We start from the raw sequence: 22,843 nt of genomic DNA on the forward strand, positions 1-22,843 counted from the left end.
AAACTCAAATTCCAGCTCTATTTCTGACTGGTCGCCCGGGCTCACAGTTGTACTCAAAAGCAAGTCACACTTCTGGGGCCTGTGCGGTTCACAGCCTGTGACTGTCTCACTGCTCACTGCATTTGCTTCCTGCTGAGCCATGACCACAAGGGAGCCTTTGCATGTTGCTTCTCCCAGCCTGTTAATTGCCTGACAGCGATACAAGCCACTATCAGAAGGTCCTACAGTTTTGATCTTCAGACTGTGAAGTCCCTCCTCCTGACTCACAACATACTTCCCTGTGCCGGGTATCGCACATGTGTCACCTCTGAACCACTGGACTACTGGGACAGGAGTACCCGTTACAACACACTCAAAGACTGCATCCAAACCTTCTGTCACCTTGATATCTGTAACGGGCACAGCAAAGCGTGGAGGCATTTCAGTTACTTGGAAATCAATTTTCACATCCTCGTTCTCCCCTGCTGCCAAGCCTGCAGCTTTTTCTAACAAGGCAAGTGGAAGTACATCTAGGGAAACCACCATGCTCTTCTTGTCTGGGCTAAACTCAGGACTGGTTATGATTTTGACCTGCTTCTCAAACTCTTTCACTTCATTTTCATCCAGCTCAACTTCCAGGAGGATTTCCTGTGGTGAAGGGGACCTTGAAGATGTGCTTTGCTCCATGTCAAAGTGTATAACATGCTGGTGGGTGACAGGGGGTGGCAGTGCCAGTGACCGTCCATCTTCAGGCAAAACTTCCACCTCTGCAATACTTTTAGCTTCCCCAACAATGTTCACTGCATGGCACAGATAGTGTCCTTCATCAGCTTTCTGGACATTAGTGATTTCCAGAACATATTTGTCCCCATCCTTTTCTATTTGCACTCTCTCATCCAACTCCAGCAGAGACTTATTATGATACCACTTCACTCCTGGCTTGGGCACTCCCACCACCTCAGCCACAAACATCAGTGTGCTGCCCTCATACAACCTCCTGCCGCTCAATGCCTTGAGGAATGCTGGTGGCATGTCCCTGCCTGATGGCTCCAGGGCTTCACAGGGGGTCATAAACCCATTTGACTGGGGCTGGTCTGGAGGCTGATGCCTCCTCTCCCTCCTCTCACAGAGGGGGAGCATGGTCAGGGCATCCACATACTCCCCAGTGGGTGTCCGGTAGCGTTCTGGTGGCGTGCTGTCCCCTGATGCAGAGTAGGGTCCCTCAAAAGGTGTGAAATACTGTTCTGAGGGTGTGCTGCATTTTGAACTCTCAAAAGGTGAGGAGTAGTGCTCCAGGGCCATGCTATACACGGAGCCCTCGGATGGTGTGGAGTAGCGCTCAGGCGGCGTGCTGTACCCGGAGCCCTCGGACGGTGTGGAGTAGCGCTCGGGCGTGCTGAGCGGCGTGTGGTAGGATGCTGAAGAAGCAGTCTCAAAGATTTCCACGGAGGAGGGAGGTGTGTAGAAGCGGTCTGAATCGGGTGACTCCTCTCTGCTCCCACTCTCCAGCTCTATAGACATTTCCGACTCAGGAGAGAAGGGCCGGGCAAATTCCTGATGGTTGTTGTAATAATCATAAACCGTGCTGAAGGTAACCTCCTCAACTTCCAGTGAAGTTATAGTTTCTTGCTGCTCCTTCTGAACTGTGCCTTTGAGAGCTGGAGTTTCATATATCCCAGTGGATCTTAAATAATTGGCCAGGGACAAATCAGGCTCCAGCTCTGAGATTTGAACAGCCCTGGGCTCTGGACCTGCAGAAGTATCCTCCCACATTTCTTCTCCATCCAGGCTATTCTCAGAGGCTTCCTCAGTGGGAATCCTCTTCTTGTCCCAAGACTCCTTCCTTTGCTCCTTCTGTGCCACAGGATCATCCATTACTAACCCAAGTATGAGTTTCCCCAAAGAGAAGCCCTTGGTTGTGTTTGGCTCCTGCTGGATGTCTCTGAGCATCTCCTCAGAGGAATCTGTGCTTTCCATCTCACAGGTGAAGCTGCTCTTTCCTGGCTCAAAGAACTTTTCTGTCCCAGAACCACCATCTTCCTCAGCCTGATGCTCAGCCTGGGGTTTCTTTTCATGTGCAGCTTTTTTCAAGTCCATAATGAAGCTGTCACTTTGTGAGTCCATGGTCTCCAGTCGCTCTCCACTCTCCCACACATGTGTTTCCTGAACTCCTCTTTGGAAACCTGGTGTGGGCTCCGTTAAAAATTCATTCATTTTTTCCTGAAGTGAGTCCTCTCCACAGACACTCATCTTTGACTCCTGAACTTCTTCAGCAGGTATCATGACACTGCCAAGGTCCCCATTAGGAGTTTGCAAATCAGCTGTTGTGATTTCTCTTGGCTCTTCCTCTTCCTGGGCATCAACCTCCTCCTGCTGCATCCTGTAGCTGTGACGCAGCTCCTCACTCAGAGACATCTCTCCTTCAAGCACATCATGCTGGTGCTCTGGGGAGATGCTCCCAGTGATGACCTCCACACTTTCCAGTGCTGTGGGGGTTTGTGCCTGTTCTGCCTGCACAGTCTCTGCAGCTGGAAAAGGCTCTGCAAACTTCTTCAGATCAAATATGATCTCAGTGTCAGGCTCAGAGGGCAACAGCTGCTCTCTGAAATGCACTTCCTCCAGACAAATTTCAGCTTCCTCAGTAAAAACCTGACCTGAGTTTTCTATGCCAGGAGGAGTGGGGATTAGATTCAAAGAAGGGCTGCATACATCAGACTCCATTTCTTGCAGCATTTGCCTGTCACTTTGTATTTTCCAGTGTGTAGCACCACCGTCATCAATCACTTCTTCTTCACAAAGATTATCATCAGCTTTAATGCCCTGTTCAATACCAACTGATCTCTCTTGCTCCTTGTCCTGTGCCTCCTGTTGCTGTCTTGCATAGAATTCATAAAAACCAAACTCCTCCTTTGTGGGGGTGCTTGTAATGTGGTCCTGCAGGTGGGGCACACTTGGCTCTTCCACAAGAGGCACATCAGGAGTCGTCACTGCCTCCCTGGCAGAGGCATCACACTCTGTGCAGACATCACTTCCGTCTTGCACCACAGGTGATATAGGAATGAAAAATTGTGAAACCTTACACTCCCTTGCCAAAGCAGACTTCTCAGGGGCATGTGCTTGCCCTTGCACTTCCACAAATGATGAATCCTTACACTCCCCTGCCAGAGCAGACTGCACAGGGGCATGTATTTGTACTGGCACTTCCACAAATGATAAATCCTTACCTTCTTTTGCCAGAGCAGACTGCTCAGGGGCATATATTTGTTCTGGCACTTCCACAAATGATAAATCCTTCCCCTTCCCTGCCAGAGCAGACTGCTCAGGAGCATGTATTTGCCCTTGCACTTCCATAAATGATAAATCCTTACACTCCCCTATCACAGCAGACTGCACAGGGGCAGGTATTTGCCCTGGTACTTCCATAAATGATAAATCCTTACACTCCCCTGCCACAGCAGACTGCTCAGGGGCATGTATTTGCCTTTGCGCTTCCATAAATGGTGACTTTAAGATGTCCCAGGACACAGTATCTGTATGTGGTAGCACCTTGCCTCCTTCAGGCTCCAGCTCCTCAGAAAAGTGACCTGAGTCCTTGGCCACCAATTCACATCCTTCCCTGGATATAGCAGAATGCAATTCAGTGGTATCAATTCCAAAGCTGTGTTCCTCAGAGACAGCTTTTCCTATGTTCTGCCTCATCTCAGAAATACCATCTGCATAACTCACCCTTTCTTCTGTATTGCCCATTTCTTGCCTTGCATAAACTTCCGTGATATCCAGCACCATTGGTTCCTCCATCTCACTTTCCCTGATGTGAGGTGTTTCCTCACAATCTTCCCACTGCTCACCAGGAGGTGGAGACAACCTCAGGGACCAGGGTAGGTGGGCTTCCTCCTCCTTGGGGCATGCAATTTGTTCCTCTTCACCCTTACCAAGTACGCTGAGGCCTTGGAGGTGCAGAACGTGGTCCATGGCAGGCAGTTCCTCAGTGCCCTCATCCTTGCTGTACAGCTTGGGTGCCCTGGGCTGCACTGTCAGTTCAGAGGCAGTCTGTGCTGTCCCAGCCACGTTTGTGGCCACACAACAGTATCGCCCAGCATCTGTGACAGACACCTCTTGAAGGCGTAAGCGGTACGTGCCATTCTTGCCCTCTTCAAACCTCAGTCTCTCACTGTCAGAGAGGCTCTGGCCATTCAAGGACCAGCTCGCAGCTGGTGGGGGCTGCCCAGACACAGCACACTCCAACACCACTTCCTCTCCTTCACAGCAATGAATATGTGCTGGGGCTTCTGCCACAATTTGGGGTGGTTCATTTCCCATATCAAATGAAAACTTAAATTTATGCTTTATGGTGGAAGCAGCCTGCTCTGGAGAGAGTCGTGGGATCTCTCTCATCTCTGTGTCTTGCTCTGGTGTCGGAGTGGGAGCAGTGATTTTGATTTCCACAGGCAGTGACAGCAAGTCTGAGTCTGGAACTGCACTTGGCAGTCCTTTCACTGTTGCAAAGGCCAGACCAACTTCTTCCTCCTCTTTCTTCATTTTCTCCTCTTCCTTCTTCTCTTTCTCCCTTTTTTCCTCCTTCACCTTCTCCTCCTCTTTCTTTTCCTCCACTTTCATCTCCTCCTTTTCCTTCTTTGTGTACTTATAGGCTGGCATTCGCTGCCTCACATGGAGTCCAGCTGAGGTGCTGACTGTGCCCAGTGGGTTGAAGATCACACAGGTGACAGTGCCACCATGCTGAGGGAGCACAGATGGGAAGGTCAGTGTGGAGCAGCACCCCGTGGTGTGAACAGCAGTGCCCTGGATGCGCCCCACGGGCTTGTCGTTGTTGTACCAAGTGACGGTGGGCTGCGGGCGGCCGTGGAAGAGGCAAGAGAAAGAGCATCTTTGTCCCTCAACAGTTTCCTGGGGCTTGATCTCCTGTACAAAGAGGGGTGGGCAGGGCTCCAGGAGCCCACCTTGCACCTGCCATCTCTCCCCCAGGTCCTTGGACCTGGAGTATTGCTTCACTACCTGTACTGTGAGAGGCTTTGAACCAACCATTTTGGCAGCCACCTTAAGTGGGCTGAGCTTCCCAGGAGGTGCCTCCTGGGGCGCGGACATGAGGAATTCCTGCTTCTTTTTCAGTGCCGCCCTCTTTGCTTCCCGCAGCTTCTGCAGCTTCCAGCGGATCTCCTCATCCAGCAGCTCCTCAGCATTAACCACCGTAGCCCTGTGCTCCCTACCGTGCGCCAGCCCGGGGCGGCACGGCCCCGCCAGCGGCAGGCTCTGGAAGCGGATGGTTCGTACCATGCCCCGGGCCGGTGAGGGCTCCCCGGGCTCAGCCTCCTGGCCCTTGTCAAAGGGGGAGCCGGTGCAGCGGAGCACCACCCGCAGGCGCTCCTCCCGGCGCTGCTGCAGCAGGCAGCCCCAGCCCTGCCGCACCCGCTCTGCGCCCCCGGCCGCAGCCGGGCCCCGCCGCTCCCCTCTGCGGGCCACCAGCAGCGAGGCGGTGGACTCGGCCGAGCCCTCGCTGTTGATGGCAAATACCCTGTAGCTGCCAGCGTCGTGCTCCCGCACGTCCCGCAGCTCCAGGCTGGCGCAGTGCGTGTGCTCCGTGCTCTCGGTGCGAATCACCTTGCGGCAGTCCTGCAGGACGGGCCGGTTGTTGTGGAACCAGGCCATGTGCGGCGCCGGGCATGCCAACAGCTTGCAGCGGAAGAATGCCGGGTCCCCCTCCAAGACAGACCTACACTTCAGTCCCTGTGTGAAGGTGGGTTTACGGTTCTGGGGGCAAGCCAGCACCGCCGCTGTGCCACGTCCCTCGGAGTCCGCGCTGTGCTGTTCTGCAAGAGGAGGAGACTGGGTTACAACATGTCACGCTCTGCCTACCGCCTGGTTGTAAAAAAAGTAGCAATATATTGAAATAAAAAATGGGCATGCAACAGATTTCATCACACACCCAGGAAAAAAAAGTAATTCACTCACCATATTTGTTCGAATAAACGCAACGCCTTGCTCTGTTTTAAAGATTGACACGAAAATCGTTCGTTGTCTGTTCTTTCTTCAGACTGGAAATGTCTTCTTGAACAAGCAAAAAAAGAATTTCAAAATAACATGTTCTTCTGCGTATATGTTTTTGTTGCCTGGAAAAGCTGTGTGTCTTTGGGTGGCAAAGAAGAAAATCTTACCTGACTTGCAGACAGTAGAATAAACGCCCTTTCTGACCCCTCTGTTTGTAGATATGTTCAAACAATTGAAAAAATAGTTTGAAATATATTTTTTAAAAAGTAAGTAACATGAAATGAGAAGGCGTTTATTCGAACTAATACAGCCACTAACTTCACAGTGTTATGCACGGGGGGAAAAAAGCAAGCAACATGAACCACGTATGCTATCTGCAAGCCAGGGTAAGAGATGTATAATGATGAATTAATGTATGTAAAAAAAAGTGCGAGGAATCAATGGGAATGTGTAGCTTTCACATAACCTAAACAACAAATGCTCTCTAGTATACTTCATCTATCCATCCAGTAGTGTCCATTGAACCAATTAATGTTAGGCTGCTAACTTGTTTAAAAGTAATACAATTAAGATTTGCATAACTTCCTTCTGAAGTAAACGATTCCATGCATTCAAAAGGAAATTGAACATATAAGAGCTCTGTGAACAGCTGCAAAGCATGAAGTAAAAGTTAAAAATATGGCTGCACAATTACAGATTTGAAGTTTTAAACATATTTTAAAACTTAAATAACCTTGTAATGCAGGTAACCCTTTGCATATCAAAACAAACATGCAACATGTTCCAATATGCTTTATAGTGTGTCTTTCCCCATCAGACACTTCATGGAAGCTGATAAAACCTTTTAACAACATTACTAATTACTGGTAATAATTATTCTCATTAATTATTGTACCTTTCACTTCCATTTCAACCTCTTCCTCTAGCTTCTCATGAACAATTTTTTCAGGAGCTAGAATAAAAAAGACAAAGATTTTTTGAGCTATAGTTGTTAAATGTCCCAATCAACACTTTATATAGTAGAAACGTCCAATCTGTTTTGCAAATAGACATAAATCCACATGTACACACACACACATAAATGCATGCCAAACGATTCAAACACTTGATAAATTTTGAGAATAAAGTAATCAAATATTTTCAAACTTGTTTGCAATGTATGTTTTTCTGTAAGATTTGCTTTCTTTTTGCAGGGTGGGGGAAAGTTCCTAAAACAACATGCCTTTATCATGCCATGAATCCCTGAAGAAAACATTCAACAATCCACAGACTAATGAGATAGTCTCATTCTTTATCATCTCCTAGGGAATGAATATAGTGGAATGCAATTATGATGCTATGCATGAGGAATTGATACTTGGAAGGAACATGCAGTTGCCAACCTGTCACTTTCAGATGAGTGCTGCACTCGGCTTGTCCTGCAGGATTAACTATTCTGCATTTGTATATACCCTCGTGGTCCTGACCAACTTTCAACAATCTTAAACTGCACAGCGGCCCATCATGTTTTATGGAGCACAGTGCAGACTCCTCAACTATCAGCTGATTGCACAGCCAGACTACGCAAGGTGTAGGCACACCTTTCATTATGCAAAAGAGAAACACATCATCTCCTTCTTTTACAGTGGTTTCTGAAGGCAGAGTTTCAAGAAACTCTGGTGCTTTGGCGTCAGTTTCTGTGATCTCTTCACATGGCACAACATCAGGATAGTATACTCTGTTTCTTTGCTTCTCAGTGTCATGTGGTCTTTGGGATGTAGATATAAACAAGCTTGAGGTTTTCTTTGAAGACTCTTGCTTAACTTCAGATGCTTTAAACTGACAATCTTTGGCTGCTTTAAAGCTTTTAGAATCTGATTCAAGAGTAATTTTTGTTACTGCTTTGGCTTGTGCTTCTTTTGCTAGGTAAGAATAAAGTTAGGAAAAGGATTAGGTCAGATGTTTTGCAGGAATAAAAAACATCCTTATACTTACGGGGATATTATGGGGAGAAAACACAGTAATTAGTATTGATAGAATATGCCGTATATTAGTGCTAAAACAGTGCTATTGGACATGAGTGATGGCACATTTAAGAGCTCTATTCCTGTTAGGGTAATTCTAGGTACCAGTTAAGCCTGTGGGTCTCTCATGGGACCAAGTCTAGATCCATGGTGACTAAAAAAAAAGCACATCTTTGCTTCCAATTTAGAGCCTTAATTTGGAAAGTAGCCGTAGAAAATTTTGTAAAGTGCTTTTGGCAGCTCTATAGTGAAGAAAGAAGTTTCAGTAATTAAGAGCCAGATCAAGAGGGTCAATGCCTTTTTCATTATTCATCTTAGTTTTCTGGTCTTGATTCCTTTGAACTCATTAAAAACACTATCACCTGTGGTGATAATACATTTTTGGGTCTTCACTAGTGGTAACACTACTAACATTTTAATACATGGAGGTCAGGAAGAGGTAGAAGGAGTTTAAGCAAAAAGTAAATACTTCTATATTAGGAGGAGTGAAAGGTAGAAGATGCTTCAGTATTGTAGTAATACAATACTAGCACCCATTAATCCTTTCAAGTACATTAACTTATATTGCTAACTTTGGAATTAGAATCTTGGATTTGTTGGAAACATGCAGGAGCTAGAAATGACCTGGTATCTAATTCAAAATTGCATCTGGCTTTCTCTTCTTCCTTAAACTCCTGCTTCAGGAATTAACAAAATATAAAAATTCCTACAAGCCTGTTTTTCTTTACATCTCTCTGCATGTCATGAAGGATATGAGGAATAAAAAGCCTGAGACATCTGTGACTTTATGGGAAGAGGCAGAAAGTTACAGTACCAACTTCCCAGTACTGCACATGTCACTTATAGAATAGAGCTGTAAATGTGGAGGAAAAACCCCAGAGCATTATTACTAGAGCTTTCTCAATTAAATACTGATAATAAAGGTAAAATGAATGATCTCTAGGCAGTTATAATGAAGCTGCAAAAAGTAAGTGATAATGTTAAAAGTCAGATAACCACCTTTGACTGTTAGTATTGCTGAAGTTGTTGTGCCTCCATAGTCATTATACACAGTACAACTGTACAGTCCTTGATCTGACAGCTGGGCATTTAGGATTGTAAGCAGAAGAACGTTTCCGTTTTGTGATATCTTCAATTTTTCAGACAATTCTATCTTTTTACCTTCGTGGGCCCAAAGAAACTCATAGAATTCATTTTCTAGGGCACATATGAATTGAGCAGGGTCACCACATTTCACAGTTAGGTCTCTGAGTTGCAAGAGAATCTTTGGAGGGACATCTTTCTTTTCCTGAGAGGTTGTCATAGAGATTTTGGTGCTCTGAGATGTTTGAGAAAGAACTGAGGTGTGCATGGCTTTAATTTCTTCAATTGATGTAGCCTTCATGGTCAAACTTTCTGATACACTTTCAAAAACCTGTACACGCAACTCCTGCGATGGTTGTTGCACTGATTTAAATTCTTTTTGATAAGTTTCAATGTTCTTCTTTGTGAGAGGAGAAACATGAAGTTCTGATATAGACTCTGACCGGATAGACTCTTTTACATCATTCCCAGAACTTTGCCTATCTAGCGCTTGCACTGTGTAATCAAGTAACAAAAACAACAACATTAGTATCTAAAGAACTTTACTGGGCCATGCTCTGAACAAAATCAAACAGCATGGAGGATGATAATGAATGATCTTCATTTGAAAACACAGCATGCCAGACGTACTACTCTGTTGACACAGAAGTTATCCATTCACAGGTATGAATGACAAGTGATGCCTAAGCTAGTCATGCAGCTGATACTTGGTGCTTCTCTCTTCTTTCACCAAAGTGGTCCATTTTAGTATTGGAAACTTATGGCACTTTTAAAGGAGGTATTTTTTTTTTCTTTTTTTTTTTTTTTTCCCTTACGGATTAGTGCAAAATACCTCAGTCACTGCTATAAAGATTGCTAAATCACTTGTTTTAAAATCCTTCATTAAAGCATTTCTATTTTTTACCTATATTGAGTTACATACTTGAAAATTTCCAATGTTACAGCTTAAAGACAAGAAATGAGAGTGTCTGGGTTACTGAGGGTACTATTAAAGTTAGATGTGAAAGAAAAGGTGTGAAACAAAGAAAAAATTAGTAACAGCATAAAAGTGTGGTATGCAACAAATTGAATCCCTTTGAAGTAAAAATGGGGCTTTACCTTCTGCAGTCACTGTAAGTGTAGCTGTACAAGTAGTTTCTCCAGCACTATTTCTTGCCTTGCAAGAGTATTGGCCAGCATGCTCTAAGAAAGCATCTACTATTATCAGTATAGCTGTGCCTGTAGACTCATCAAAGTGGAAAACTAAGTCTTTTTTTGGCAACATGAGTTGTTGATTATGAAACCACTGGATTTTTGGTTTGGGCCTGCCAGAGACTCTAGCTTGAAATCTGACTGATTCCCCGCTGCATACCCTGCAGCTTGAAATAGGCTGGATAAAGGTGGGCCTTTGGCCAACAGATTCCTCCTTAAGTGAAACAGATGAAGAAACATGCCAAGGGGGCTCTGATGTAACATCTTCAACATTTTTAAATCCTGAAAAGAAGCATGCCAACTTTTAATTTCTTACCCTACACTACAATGAATTTTCTCTCTCAATCAAGTTTTTTTTCTAACTCGCAACTTAACAGCATGAATTATTTTCATTCATCATTTATAAAATCTATTGCAAAAAGAAAACAAATTATTTATGGTTAAATAATATCAAGAACAATATAGAACAGCAAATTCTCCAAACCGTATTTCGGCTCTAAAATTTTGATCAATGTTTAAGTAATTCATATGAATGTAAAGTATTTCTTTTCAGTTGTCCAAGTACCTGTTACATACCTCTATTTGAGATGTTTTTCAAAACCTTCAAAGTAATTTATTTCATACAAAAACTACTAGATTGTCTTCACAAGGCAAATCAAAGAATGTGTAAGCAAAAACATTCCATTAGAAAGAAGGTTTTTACCATCTTTGGTGCATGACAGGTTTTAAGACTGGAGTAGATGAAAAGGGGGCATGGAACATGAAAAAAACATCTTGAAATACTTTTTTCTGTTCATGACATATTTTGGAGACATAACTGTATGCTGTGGACATTGTAAATGGTGGCAATTAATTGAGTTAAAAGACAACAGGACAGACAACAACTCACATATCGGTATCAGTGTATATTAAGATGATTATTGGAACATGACCTGAACAAGACAACTTCTTTAATGGCACAGTGTACCTTCTAACTTCAAGGTAGCAGTGCTGGTCACTTGGCCTACAGAATTACTTGCCACGAAGGTATAGATCCCTTCATCCTCTGGATAAGCCTCAGCAATCTCCAGCTGGAAAGTGTCTTCAAATTGAGTCATTCTAAAAAACCGTGATGGCTTGATCTCTTTCTCTTTGCTGTACCAAGACACTTTCAGATCTGCTCAGGCAAAAGACAGAAAACAAAAAGGTCTAAGTTATGATATTATACTAGCAAGTAAATGCTATTTTTATATTTATGTCTTTCAAAAGTATCAAACTCAAATATCTACATTTAAATGTGCCTTGTACTATTCTGTTAAAGTATGATGAGTGGAAAGTGCTTGTTGCTTTAGGTTTGATTTGTGCACTGGAAATATTTGTATGGGAAAACTGATTCTGGTGCTGATATATTATTGAGTAAAAATCATTCTTCCTTGAGTCTGTTAGTGTAAAAATGTAAAAATATTTTGGTATGGCTAAAGTCAGAGAAATTATCTTTTTTTAAAATGTGATTTTGCTACAGTTGCATGATTAAACAGCTATAAAATATCTTGAGTTAGTCAGGTTAAGAAATTAAAACAGATCATTCTTCTGCTAAGCACAGCACCTTCCATCTTTTTGTTGCAAATACTACTTGTCATATTTCTCAAGAAAGATTTATATATTCCTACATAAAATGTATTACTTGTATAGATTCTTGTAGACATAGGAGTGAATTCAAGCAGATTTTAGCTTTTTCTCTTCATCTGTCTCAGTACTACATCATGAATCATGTGTTGTTACTCAAGTAGTGCGCTATTACTGTTATCAGAGGAGGGTTTTCAATTGCCAGTTGCACAATGCCTACCATTAAACAACTGTACGTGCAATCATGTGTAACCTAATCTAATATAAAAGGTTTTTATAACACAACTGAGAAGTATACAAATGCATTTGGATAGAGTATTCAAAGGAGATTTTCAATAGGAAAAATTTATTTATTGCAAGGGTTTTCAAGCATTGCAACAGGCTGCCCAGTGAAGTGGTAGAGTCACAGTCCCTGGAGGTATTTAAAAGCCATGTAGATTTGGCAGTTAGCTTTATGTTATGGTTTATTTCTGGACTTGGCAGTTCTGGGTTAACAGTTGGCCCTGATGATCTTTGAGGTCTTTTCCCACCTCAATGATTCTATGATGGCTGATCTAGATGAAAGGATCCTTATATTCTGTGCTGTAAGTGCAGCTTCCACACTCACATAAATACAGTTATATTAAAAAAAATTACACTAGCATGTATTGCACAAAGCGTGGGCCAATATTTCTAAAAATATTTTCTGAAGCAGAATCAAATTTCCTGTAAATCCTTGGAGTTTTATTTCAAGGGATGGTAATGCAAATTATATTTGCATGTATATGTGTATAACCAATTTAGATTAATTTTTATAGCACTGTCACATAGGATTGTTTTTAAATTTGGAGTTTTGTTTATCTTGAAATAATTTTAAAGTCTTTGGGTTGTGAACGGGATCTTAATTTGCAGTTTACTATGTGAATATTTTTCTAATAGTCATATTCAAGTCCATTTGCTAAGTGAAGAAAAGTAGCTTTATTTGACTGTGTGTTAAGGACAAAGATATTTTAATTGCAGAATGATATTCTATGTATCTAAATCAAAAAACTTATTCAAGTAACATCTACGCTTAACAATTAGCAAACACTTTTTATGCTAGGATAAAGAAAGTAACCAGAGTTTAGTGTTTGCTGAATGATGCTTAGAAATATTAGGAGAAAGGTTGAGTCACAGTTTCAGTCAGTTTGTGTAATTAAGGACATGGCAATGTGTGTCCAGAAATTCTGTCATGTTCATTTGACGCAGTACTGCTTTTCTCCCATGAAAATCTGTCTTACTCACTGACAGATTTCCAACATCAGTTAGCATTTAAAATGCTGAGAAGTTTCCAAAGATAAACTATGATAAATTATGATACACAGATCTGTTTAGAAACACTTAATATGTCTATGACAGTTTAAAACTTCCATGCTTTGACTGAAACTTGAGTAACACTTGGCTGCGTGTTTGTATCAAATATCTGTACTTCTAGGGGAAGACTGATCTGAGCACATATATTGCTGAATTTTTTTCTGAGTTCAAGATGAAAAATTTTGAGAGATGGGGACATATAAGATGTCATCAAACCCACCTGTTCCAGTAACTCTGCACTGAAAACAAGCAGAATGTCCCTCAGATGTAACAGTATCACGTAGTGGTATTACCACAGCAGGTGGATACACTGGCATTTCTAGCTCAGGAGAGACAACTTCTGGAACTAAAGAAAAAGAGAAAAAAGTGATTTTTAAAGATGAAGAATGAAAATTTAACTTCACAAACGTTGTTAAGATCATGGGAAACTCACTTTCAACTGAAAGTGAAGCTGAAGTTGTAGCTACTCCGTAGTCATTTTTTGCTTCACAGGTGTACACTGCTTCATCTTCAGGGAAAGTTTCAATCAGCAATAGAGTATATTCTTGTGCATCATGAAGAAATTTGCACTTGAAACCTGGAGAAAGCTGTTGATCATCTTTGTACCAGGAAATTTTGGGCTGGGGTTTGCCTGATACAATAGCACAAAAGCGAGCAGGTTTGCCAGACTCCACAGTAGTTGGCTCTAGCTCCTGAATAATCTGGGGTGGCTCTGGAGCTGAAAATTGGGGGAAAGTGAGGTGGCAAAGAGAGACAGGAGAAAGAAGGAAAGAGAGAGAAATCTCATTATTTATATTATTAGTGATTGAAAACTATCGGCAAAGAATTAAACAAGCAAAACAAACCCTTATTATTCCTAATCTTTTGCGTCTATGAAAATATGTCCTCATCCTTGATACAGGGGGAATGATTTAGCAGCAAGTGCCTTAACATAATTAGCTGTGTTGGGGTAAGGGCTTCTGGCAAAACGTGTCCAATAATTGTTATGTTGATCACTCTGAAAAGGCTTATCTGTCCATATGAACAAAGTAGTTTTATTTAGATTCAAGAATTTTCTGGCCAAAGTAAATATCATGGGAAAAGAACCGCTATGGTATTTTCATCCACTAGCCAGCTACTTCAGTAGGGCAAGAAACATCTATGTACATGAGGAATTTGGTAGTGTTCCAAATGATCTCTTGGAATTTTTTTCTTCTTAGAAGAGTTAGAATTCCAGAGAAGCCATATAAAAATCAGAAAACCACTGAGTAATAAATAGAGCCACATCATTGGTTGTGGGGCCACATACCATTCACATAAAGCATAACAGAACTCCTGTTCCGTCCTGCAACAAAGGTATATTCCCCAGCGTCAGAGTAAGTGGTTTCAAAGATGCTCATTCGATGGACTCTCCTTTCCACCACATACTTGTATCTTTCCTCATATTGGAAGTTGATCTCAATACCATCCTTGTACCACTGTGGTTCAATGTCATCTTCATTGACTTCAAATTCAATTTCAGCTCTTTGTCTCTCAATGACCTTTGAAAAAGAATAAATAATAGAAGCAATATTGGTTTTTCCTCTGGTCTCACTTTCCAGTTTCTTAGGTGAAGGTTCTGACCTTATGATTACAGATTTTTGTGCTTCTAACCTTATGATTAGAGAATTTTGTGCTATGACTCTGGTTAGATGTTGTTGCTCTTCCCTTGCATTATTCTTTGAGTGAAAAAGCTATGAAATATTTATTCATCTGTATAGGCCTTACCTGAATATCTTTCTGGGCACTTTTGATACGAATGTCACGACCTTCCACTATCAAATTGGCACTGGATGTGTTTCCACCTGCTACTACAGTGTACTGACCAGCATCAGACATCTTTGTGGAAGCAATGATGAGACGATGGACATACTTCTCTCTCTGAATTTTCATCCTGAGCAGATCAGAAAAGAAAGTGAGCTAGAGATTTCCTGGGGGAAAACACACACCAAAAATTAATATGGTGTACAAGCAATAATTTACCTATCACCAATCTGGAGTTCTTGCCCATCCTTCATCCACTGGACCTGAATGTCAGGTTCTGAAACTTCACATTCAAAAATAGCCCTCTTCTTCTCTACCACTTTGATGTCTTTAATATGCTTCCTAAACTCAATGTGACGAGCTGGGGCAGAAAAATGTAGAATGAGTGCTGTGATATTATTTAAGCCCAAGAAATCACTAAACATACAAATAAAGGGAGCAAATACCTTCCACATATAAAGTGGCTGATGAAGCTGCATTTCCAGCAACAAAAGTATATTCTGCTGCATCACCAAAATGCACATTCCTTATGGAGAGGGAGTGTGTAAGCTTCTTTGTTCGTATCTGACATTTATCAGTCGACTTTATTTCTACTCCATTCTTTAACCATTTATATGAGATGCCTTCATAATTAACAGTAACTTCAAAAGTTATTGTATCTTTCTCTTCGGCATTGATGTCTTTTAGCATGGAGGTAATTAGGATGGCTAAAAGGAAAGGAATGGACATGGTTTGCTTTTTTTCCATTCTGTTTTACTTTATTTTAAATGCATATTAAACAGATTAGAGATGCTTCAACTTCTTTAAGATGATTTTGGAAATATTAAAAAGTACACTTTGTGTTCAGAATCAGTATACAATTAAATGTCCCACAACTACTGAATGACATAAGAATCCAAATTTGGTCTCTTGTGGTGACCTGGCATTTAGGCATACTGGCCCAAAAAGAAGAACACAGGATCTGACTTTCAAGTTCACCACTTCTATATCTCTTTAAAGAATGCTACTGAGGCTATTTAGTGTTAAAAAACACCTTTTACATACGTTTTACAGTCAGGGTTGCACTGACTCTATCATTTCCACAGACAAAAGTGTATTCTGCAGAGTCTTCACTGCTTGTGTTCATTATATTGAGCTGATGGAGTTTCCCTTGGACAACTATTTTGAACTTTTCACTCATTTCAATCTCCACACCATTCTTCAACCAGACAGCTGGCACATTGAAATGAGAAACTTCACATTCAAAAGAGGCAGTTTTGGTCTCAGGGATCTCAATATTTTTCATGGTCTTTGTGATGTGTATGCCTAAAAGGATAGGGAAAAAAGAGAGAATTTTCTGAAAGTTAGCATGTTTGGAAGACTGCAAAAAACCAATGTTAACAGGCTATGCAGTGTCAGGTCAAGTTGCTCAGTGTTGGTGTAACAATTCATATAATTACTTTCTTACAATACTTACTTTCCACAAACAGTTTTGCTTTGCACTCGATTTGCCCAACAAGAGCTGTGTATTCCCCAGCGTCATCAGGACATATGTTATGCAGCATAAGCTTGTGAACTTTCCTCTGAGAGATCATCTTGTATTTATCACTTTGTTTAAGCTCTATATTTTTATGGAACCACCGGACTGGTACAGTATCATGGGAGACACTCAGTTCAAATGAGACAACAGCATTTTCCAAAGCAGTCACATCCTTTGGCTTTTTGATGATCTTGACAGCTTGAGGAAAAAAGTTAGCAATACTCAGCACTGTATATGATTTGAGTTTCAAAACACACACTACAGCAAATATTCAAACCAGAATGGCTTACTTTCCACATGAAGTCTGGCATTTGCTCCTATTTTTCCAAGTTTAAAGCTGTAAACAGACTCATCAGTGACAACACAGTGTTTGATTCTCAGTGTGTGAACAGTTCCTTTCACTGTTATTTCATATTTGTCACTTGATTCAAGTTCAACACCATTTTTAATCCATAGAGCTCCTTTCACATCCGGGTGGGTCAGTTCTACACTGAAAACTGCCTCCTGTGATTCTGTCACAGTCAAGTTCTTTAGTGTTTTCTTTATCTTAACAGCTAGAAAAAAAAGGAAAAAAATAGAAAAAAAATACTTGACAAAATAGATCAAAATTAAAGCCTATAGTAAATATAATAATTTTAATAAAACTGAATGGTGGTGCTTCATTTTATACATATAATAATTCATACGGTTTCCAGCAAAGTGGTGTGCTGGGAACACAGCATGAAAGCTTTACTCATAGTATCCATGAGAAATGTTTGGTTTCTGAGGTTTTTGGGGTTTTATTTGTCTGTTTTGTTGGTTGGTTGATTGGGGATTTGCTTGTTTAGTTTTTGCCATTGTTGGATAGGCTCAGGGTTTTGTTTGTTTGGGGTTTTTTATATGATTTATTTTATTTTGCTTGTGTCTTAAGGCCTGGTACGAGACATAGTGAGTGATGCTGGAATAAATCTCAAAGACATCAGTTAGTTATAAAAAATACTGACCTTCGACCTTCAGTTTGGCAGATGTCTTTGAGCTTGCTATTTCATAGCTGTATTCCCCCATATCCTCCAGTTTCGTCACAGGGATAACAAGCCTTCTTTTTACACCGTCAGATTCAGCATGGTACTGATCTGTCGTAGCTAATGGTCTACCATTTTGTAGCCACTGGCCCTCTGATTCAGGATTTGCCACCTCACATTCAAAAACAGCTATCTGGGACTCGGCCACAGTCAGGTCACTGAGAGGCTTTGAAATGGCACCGCCTGTTGGGAAGAAAATGTTCTTTTGTTGTGTTGCTGTTCAGCTTGCCCCCATACAGAAATAAAAAGTAGATGCTGGAATTCTTTGCCCTGATTTGCAGCATGCCCATAGGCATTCTGAGCTCTGGGAAAAATCAGGAATAAAATATCACCTGAACATTACAAATAAATAAATAAATAATAAATAAAAAAATAATAAAATATCACCTGAACATTTCTATCCTCTTTTGTTATATCATCAGCACAGGTATACTGAGAACACACAGGACAAAACCTCTTTTTTACAGTAATTACATCAAAAGCATAATACAGCGTTTCAAACTGTGCTTCTGATCTAGCAAAATATATTAACACAACAGATTTGAGAATTCAAATTATACTAATCACAAAAGATAAAGGGAAAGGCAAGGAGAACATTTTTAAAAAGGATAAATTAAAGACAAACTCCCACTGAAACAGCACTATTGCTACAAGTCCATTGGGTAATTTCTAAATCACAGTGAAATAAAAACCTTGGACTTTAACCCTACTAACCTGCTACTACAAGCTTCCCAGATGTTTTCTTCTCTCCAGCATAAAAGACATATTCTCCTTCATCGTCTTTCATCATCTTCACCACTGTTAATTTATATATTTTGCCACGTGCTTCAATTTTATATTTAGGACCGGCCTTTATGGGCTGGCCTTTGAAATGCCAGATTACATCAATCCCTGAATGGGAGAGCTCGACCTCAAAGGACACATTCTGTGTTTCAGTGCAGGTAATGTCATGAAGACCTCTAATAATCTCAATTTCTATAAAAAGAATAAATTACAAAATTATTAGTTGTTTCCACTAGTTTTGTTTTAAAAAAAAATCATTTCACAAAGAATTGTGCTTCTTAAAAGACACCAACCTTCAACTGTGACATTGCAGCTTGTTTCCACTTTGCCAACCATTAGCTTATAGCGTCCTGCATCTGATGCATGGGTTCTGGTGAGCACTAGCCTCTGTTTGGCACCTTTACATACAGCTTGCACACGTTCATCAGGCTTTATTTGATTATCATTTAGGTACCATTTTGAGGAGGACACATCAGGTGCTGAAACTTTGCATTCGAGGATGGCTTTTGTTCCTTCAATTACATGAAGATCTTCTAGAGGAACCACTATTTCCACACCTGTGAATACAAAAATATTAATTGTGAGAAAAACTATGTCTTTAAAAAGTAATCCTAAAGGAGCCAAAAATCAAGCACACCTTCAAAATCATCATAGTGACTTACTGTACACTGTGATCTGTCCAGTGGTTGACAGCTCAAGATCAGGAACACTAAAAGAGTAAGTTCCGCTATCTTCCTTTGTGGCATCTTCTATGAGCAACATATGTGATTGTTTATCCAGCACAATATGAATACGATCACTTGACTGAATTTCTTGGCCATCTTTCATCCAGACACCCTCTGCATTTTCTAGGGAGACTTTGACTTCAAGTTGCACGATATCTCCCTCACAGACTCTTTGATCAGTAAGTCCTTGAAGAATTGCCATCGGACGAGCTGTGGAATTAAATGAAGTTAATTAATACTTATAGGAGGCAGAACATTGGACATTATTGAACATTAAAGCATTCTGGGATACAATGATACAGCTATAATGCATTCTATAATACATTCTATTTCTATTCTAAAATAGAAAAATGATAATAGTATATAGACAATGTAAGAAATGCTTACGCTTCATCTTCAGTTTGCATTGAGTCCTTTTTCCATCAACAACAAAACTATATTCTCCTTGATCATCTTTATTAATATCTTTAATAGTGAGGGTTTGGCGACCACGGCGGGATGCAATCACATATTTAAGACTAGAAGTGAGTTCAACATCACCATGATACCATTTCCCCTCTGCATCTTCTGGGAAAACCTCACATTCAAGTTCGGCTGAGAAGGATTCTGGCACTTCAGCATCCTCAAGTTCTTTAATAAACTCAACTGCAGCACCTAAAGGCAAATAATTACATTTGTAAATAAGCTTGTTTAGATTCTCCTGAAGAAAAAAAAATCATTAAATGAACCTAAGGGAATATATATAGATATACAGTGTAACTATTTTACATAAATACATCTCTAAACTTTCATACTGGATTCCAAAAGTATGAAAGCAGCTCCACGTCTCTAAGGGTGTTAGATGTCTGCTTAAATACTTTTATTTCTTTCTGAAGCTGATTTCACTTTAATAGTATGGCATGGTCCTGAGTTGTATGCTTCTTACCCTCAACAGTAAGCTTTGCAGTGGTTTTTACGGATTCATCTTCAACCAGTGCACAGCTGTAGTCATCTGCATCAGACATCTCAATTGTTAATACGGAAAGAAAGTGAGCCTTTCTGTCTGAGTGCATCCTGTACTTGTCTCCAGAATGAATTTCAATTCCATCCTTAAACCATTTCACTTTGACAAAGGGCTCTGATGTTTCGCATTCAAATGTTGCCATGGAGTCTCTTGCTTTAGCAACAACATCTTGCAACTTCTGGGTGAAGCTGATTAACTGCTTGGCTGCAAAACAATATATAACAATCAACAGTGCACTGACCAAACAGACTTAACACACTATGACGAGCAGTAGGATGAGTAAAATAATTGAAATTACCTTGTACTAACAGGAAAGCATGGCTAGAAGTTTCACCAGCTATATTGACTGCTTTCACCATGATGCTGGCGGAATCATCAGAAGTCACATCTCTGATAACTAATTCGCAAACATTATCTTCAGGCCAGTACCAGTACACACGATCAGTCCTTTCAATCTGAACACCATTTTTGAACCACTGGCATTCAGGATCAGGTTTTCCCACCACTCTTACACGGAAGTGTACGTCTGTTCCTTGGGCTACAGTCTGGCTTTGAATTCGTTCAAGTATCTTGGGAGCCTCCATGCTTGGACTAAGCTCCACCTTCTCTGGTTTGAATGTTGGAATGGTGATTTTGCCTTCAGGAGGAAGTGCTTTCTTCTCTTCCTCTGGGATCTCTTTGGTCCAGTGAAGAAGTTCTTCTTTTGTCTTTTTTAGCATTTCTTCATATGATTCATCTTTTTTGCGAGATTTAAGTTCCACAGCTGTAATGGCTTCATAGTAGCCCTCTTCTGTCCTGCGCTTGAATTTACTACGCAGCTCTTCAGATTCCTCTGAAAGCTTTTCATGAGTGATTCTTTCAGCCCTTTTCAGCTTCACCACTTCTTTGGTTGTTGCCTCTGCAGGTTTGTCTACCTTCTGTACCTCAAACAGAAGTTTCCCAGGTTCTGTAACTACAGGCTCATGTTTGGGTTCAGGAGCACGACGAAGAACAGATCTGAAGTCTTCCCTCTGCTGGATTTCAAGTTTCACCTTATGTTCAATAAAGCCTTCTGGATTCTCTGCAGTGACTCTTACCTCTCCTGTGTCATATGATTTGCAATCCACAATATCCAGGTAGTAGATTCCATCATAACGGAGTCTAAACCTTTTGCTTTTACGGATGAGCTGTCCATTGAGGTACCAGTTGACCTTGGGCATAGGATAGCCAGTCACACGGCAGCGGAATCGTGCTGTTTCACCTTCAAGGACTCTTGCAGGTTCAGGAACCAAAACGATTTCTGGTTTTTGTTTTTCCTTTTGGTCCAGTGCAACAGCAGGTAGAGCACCCTCGTGGGCCATTCTTTCTAACTCTTCAATTCGCTGGAGTCCCCTTTTGCCTTCTGGCAGCTGGGATTCTTCCACAAGACTCTTCTCATCCTTCACGATCAGAGTAGCAGATGTGTGGTCTGTACCATATTTGTTAGTTGCTCTGCAGGTAATCACTCCACTGTCTCTGGAATAGGCTACTCCATAGTCCAGGCTACAGTAACCAAACTCGTTGATCATGCGGAGTCTGTTAGCTGCTTCCAAGGGTTTGCCATCATGCAACCACTCCACCACCATGGTTGGGTCACCAATTGGTGTAAGCCTGCATTCAAAGTGTGCTGGTCCAAACTGTTTGAGCCTTAAAGATGTGAGCTTCTTCTTAAAAAATGGTTTCTGTTGCTTTTCTTTGTCATAGAGATCTCCTTCCTCCCATTGCTCTTGACCATAGCGCAGATGGAGAGGTTCTAACTCTGGTGCTGCAATCTCCTTGGCTTTATAAGTTCCTTTTGGAATTATTAATTTCCTTTCTGGTTCAGGTTCTGTGTGTTCAACTTCAACATTTACTTTGCAGCGGGTAGTGTCCCGTCCAGCTTTATTGATAGCAGTAGCGGTATACCATGCAGCATCTTGCCTGGCAGTAGATTCAATTTTAAGGGCAGCTGCCCCTTTGGTTCCCTCAATCCTGAAATATGAAAAAAAAAATATTAACTATTTTTCCCTTCTTTGTTATTAATTTTTGCCCTTCTTCCAAATTAGTTCAAAGCCTCCAAGGGCAAGTCCCTGGAGGTAATAGACATTTTGTTTATGTTTGTTTATGTTTATTTATGTTTGGGAGTGAAGTGCCTAAGAATCAAACCGAGAGGATGAATAAAAACCAGTCTTAAATTCTGTGGTAGTTTTGCCTGCAGAGGTCTTCAAAATCAGATACAGAGAAAAGTTCAGTAAAATCTCTCTGATGGCTTTTAGAAACTATATGAAAACTCAGGCTGGAAAAATATTGAGTGAATCCCACAGGATACTTTATATCGGTAATCCTTGCTGCAATGCAAAAGCCCCAAGTGAATCCCTTCTGTGAAACTACAGGAAGCATTTTGCAGGATGGTGGTTATTTACTACCCAACTTATATAAAGTATTTTAAAGAAAATTAAACAAAATTTAAATAAAATTTAAATTTCAATAGATTTAAATGTAATAAAAATCCTTACTTTATTTTGGGGTATTTATGAGGCACAATGATGTCACTGTTCTTGAGCCATACAATGTCAGGATTAGGGTTACCAGTAGCTTTCACTGCCATCTCCAGTCTAGAGCCCTCCTTCACGCTGACATTTCTCAACCTTTCCACAAAGTGTGGTCTGACTAGGTCTTCCTTAGCTGGAAGAGCAAGTGTATGTTATCACAAGAAGAAATGAAAAAGCCATGGTTTTAAATAAGAAACACTTATTTAAATAAGAAACACTGCTAAA

General features: G+C 41.0%; 2 protein-coding genes across 51 annotated transcripts in view; both read right to left on the minus strand.

The window, feature by feature from the left end:
• The window catches only part of TTN (titin), a 238,064-nt gene that overhangs the window by 191,715 nt on the left and 23,506 nt on the right, over nt 1–22,843 (minus strand). For all 50 annotated transcript variants that reach the window (XM_041403525.1, XM_041403521.1, XM_041403519.1 and 47 more), the window contains 19 exons: nt 22,583–22,751; nt 20,368–22,058; nt 19,992–20,273; nt 19,454–19,720; nt 19,004–19,276; nt 18,635–18,898; nt 18,273–18,533; nt 17,481–17,741; nt 16,788–17,051; nt 16,435–16,695; nt 16,023–16,283; nt 15,425–15,685; nt 15,198–15,339; nt 14,943–15,108; nt 14,485–14,716; nt 13,630–13,914; nt 13,417–13,542; nt 11,227–11,415; nt 6,878–6,934 (listed from right to left, as the gene is read on the minus strand). In XM_041403525.1, coding sequence (XP_041259459.1) covers nt 6,878–6,934; nt 11,227–11,415; nt 13,417–13,542; nt 13,630–13,914; nt 14,485–14,716; nt 14,943–15,108; nt 15,198–15,339; nt 15,425–15,685; nt 16,023–16,283; nt 16,435–16,695; nt 16,788–17,051; nt 17,481–17,741; nt 18,273–18,533; nt 18,635–18,898; nt 19,004–19,276; nt 19,454–19,720; nt 19,992–20,273; nt 20,368–22,058; nt 22,583–22,751 — 5,712 coding nt within the window. The remainder of the gene's footprint in view (nt 1–6,877; nt 6,935–11,226; nt 11,416–13,416; nt 13,543–13,629; nt 13,915–14,484; nt 14,717–14,942; nt 15,109–15,197; nt 15,340–15,424; nt 15,686–16,022; nt 16,284–16,434; nt 16,696–16,787; nt 17,052–17,480; nt 17,742–18,272; nt 18,534–18,634; nt 18,899–19,003; nt 19,277–19,453; nt 19,721–19,991; nt 20,274–20,367; nt 22,059–22,582; nt 22,752–22,843) is intronic.
• LOC121335420 (myosin light chain kinase, smooth muscle-like) lies at nt 6,954–10,055 on the minus strand. Its single transcript, XM_041403562.1, has 2 exons — nt 8,985–10,055; nt 6,954–7,883 (listed from the first exon to the last, which is right to left on the minus strand). Exons 1-2 carry the CDS (start codon nt 9,592–9,594, stop codon nt 7,267–7,269), a joined length of 1,227 nt encoding a protein of 408 aa, XP_041259496.1. The 5' UTR covers nt 9,595–10,055; the 3' UTR covers nt 6,954–7,266.

This window comes from Onychostruthus taczanowskii, unplaced genomic scaffold, assembly GCF_017590055.1.
Source record: "Onychostruthus taczanowskii isolate IOZ18803 unplaced genomic scaffold, ASM1759005v1 scaffold20, whole genome shotgun sequence".
NCBI lineage: Eukaryota > Metazoa > Chordata > Aves > Passeriformes > Passeridae > Onychostruthus > Onychostruthus taczanowskii.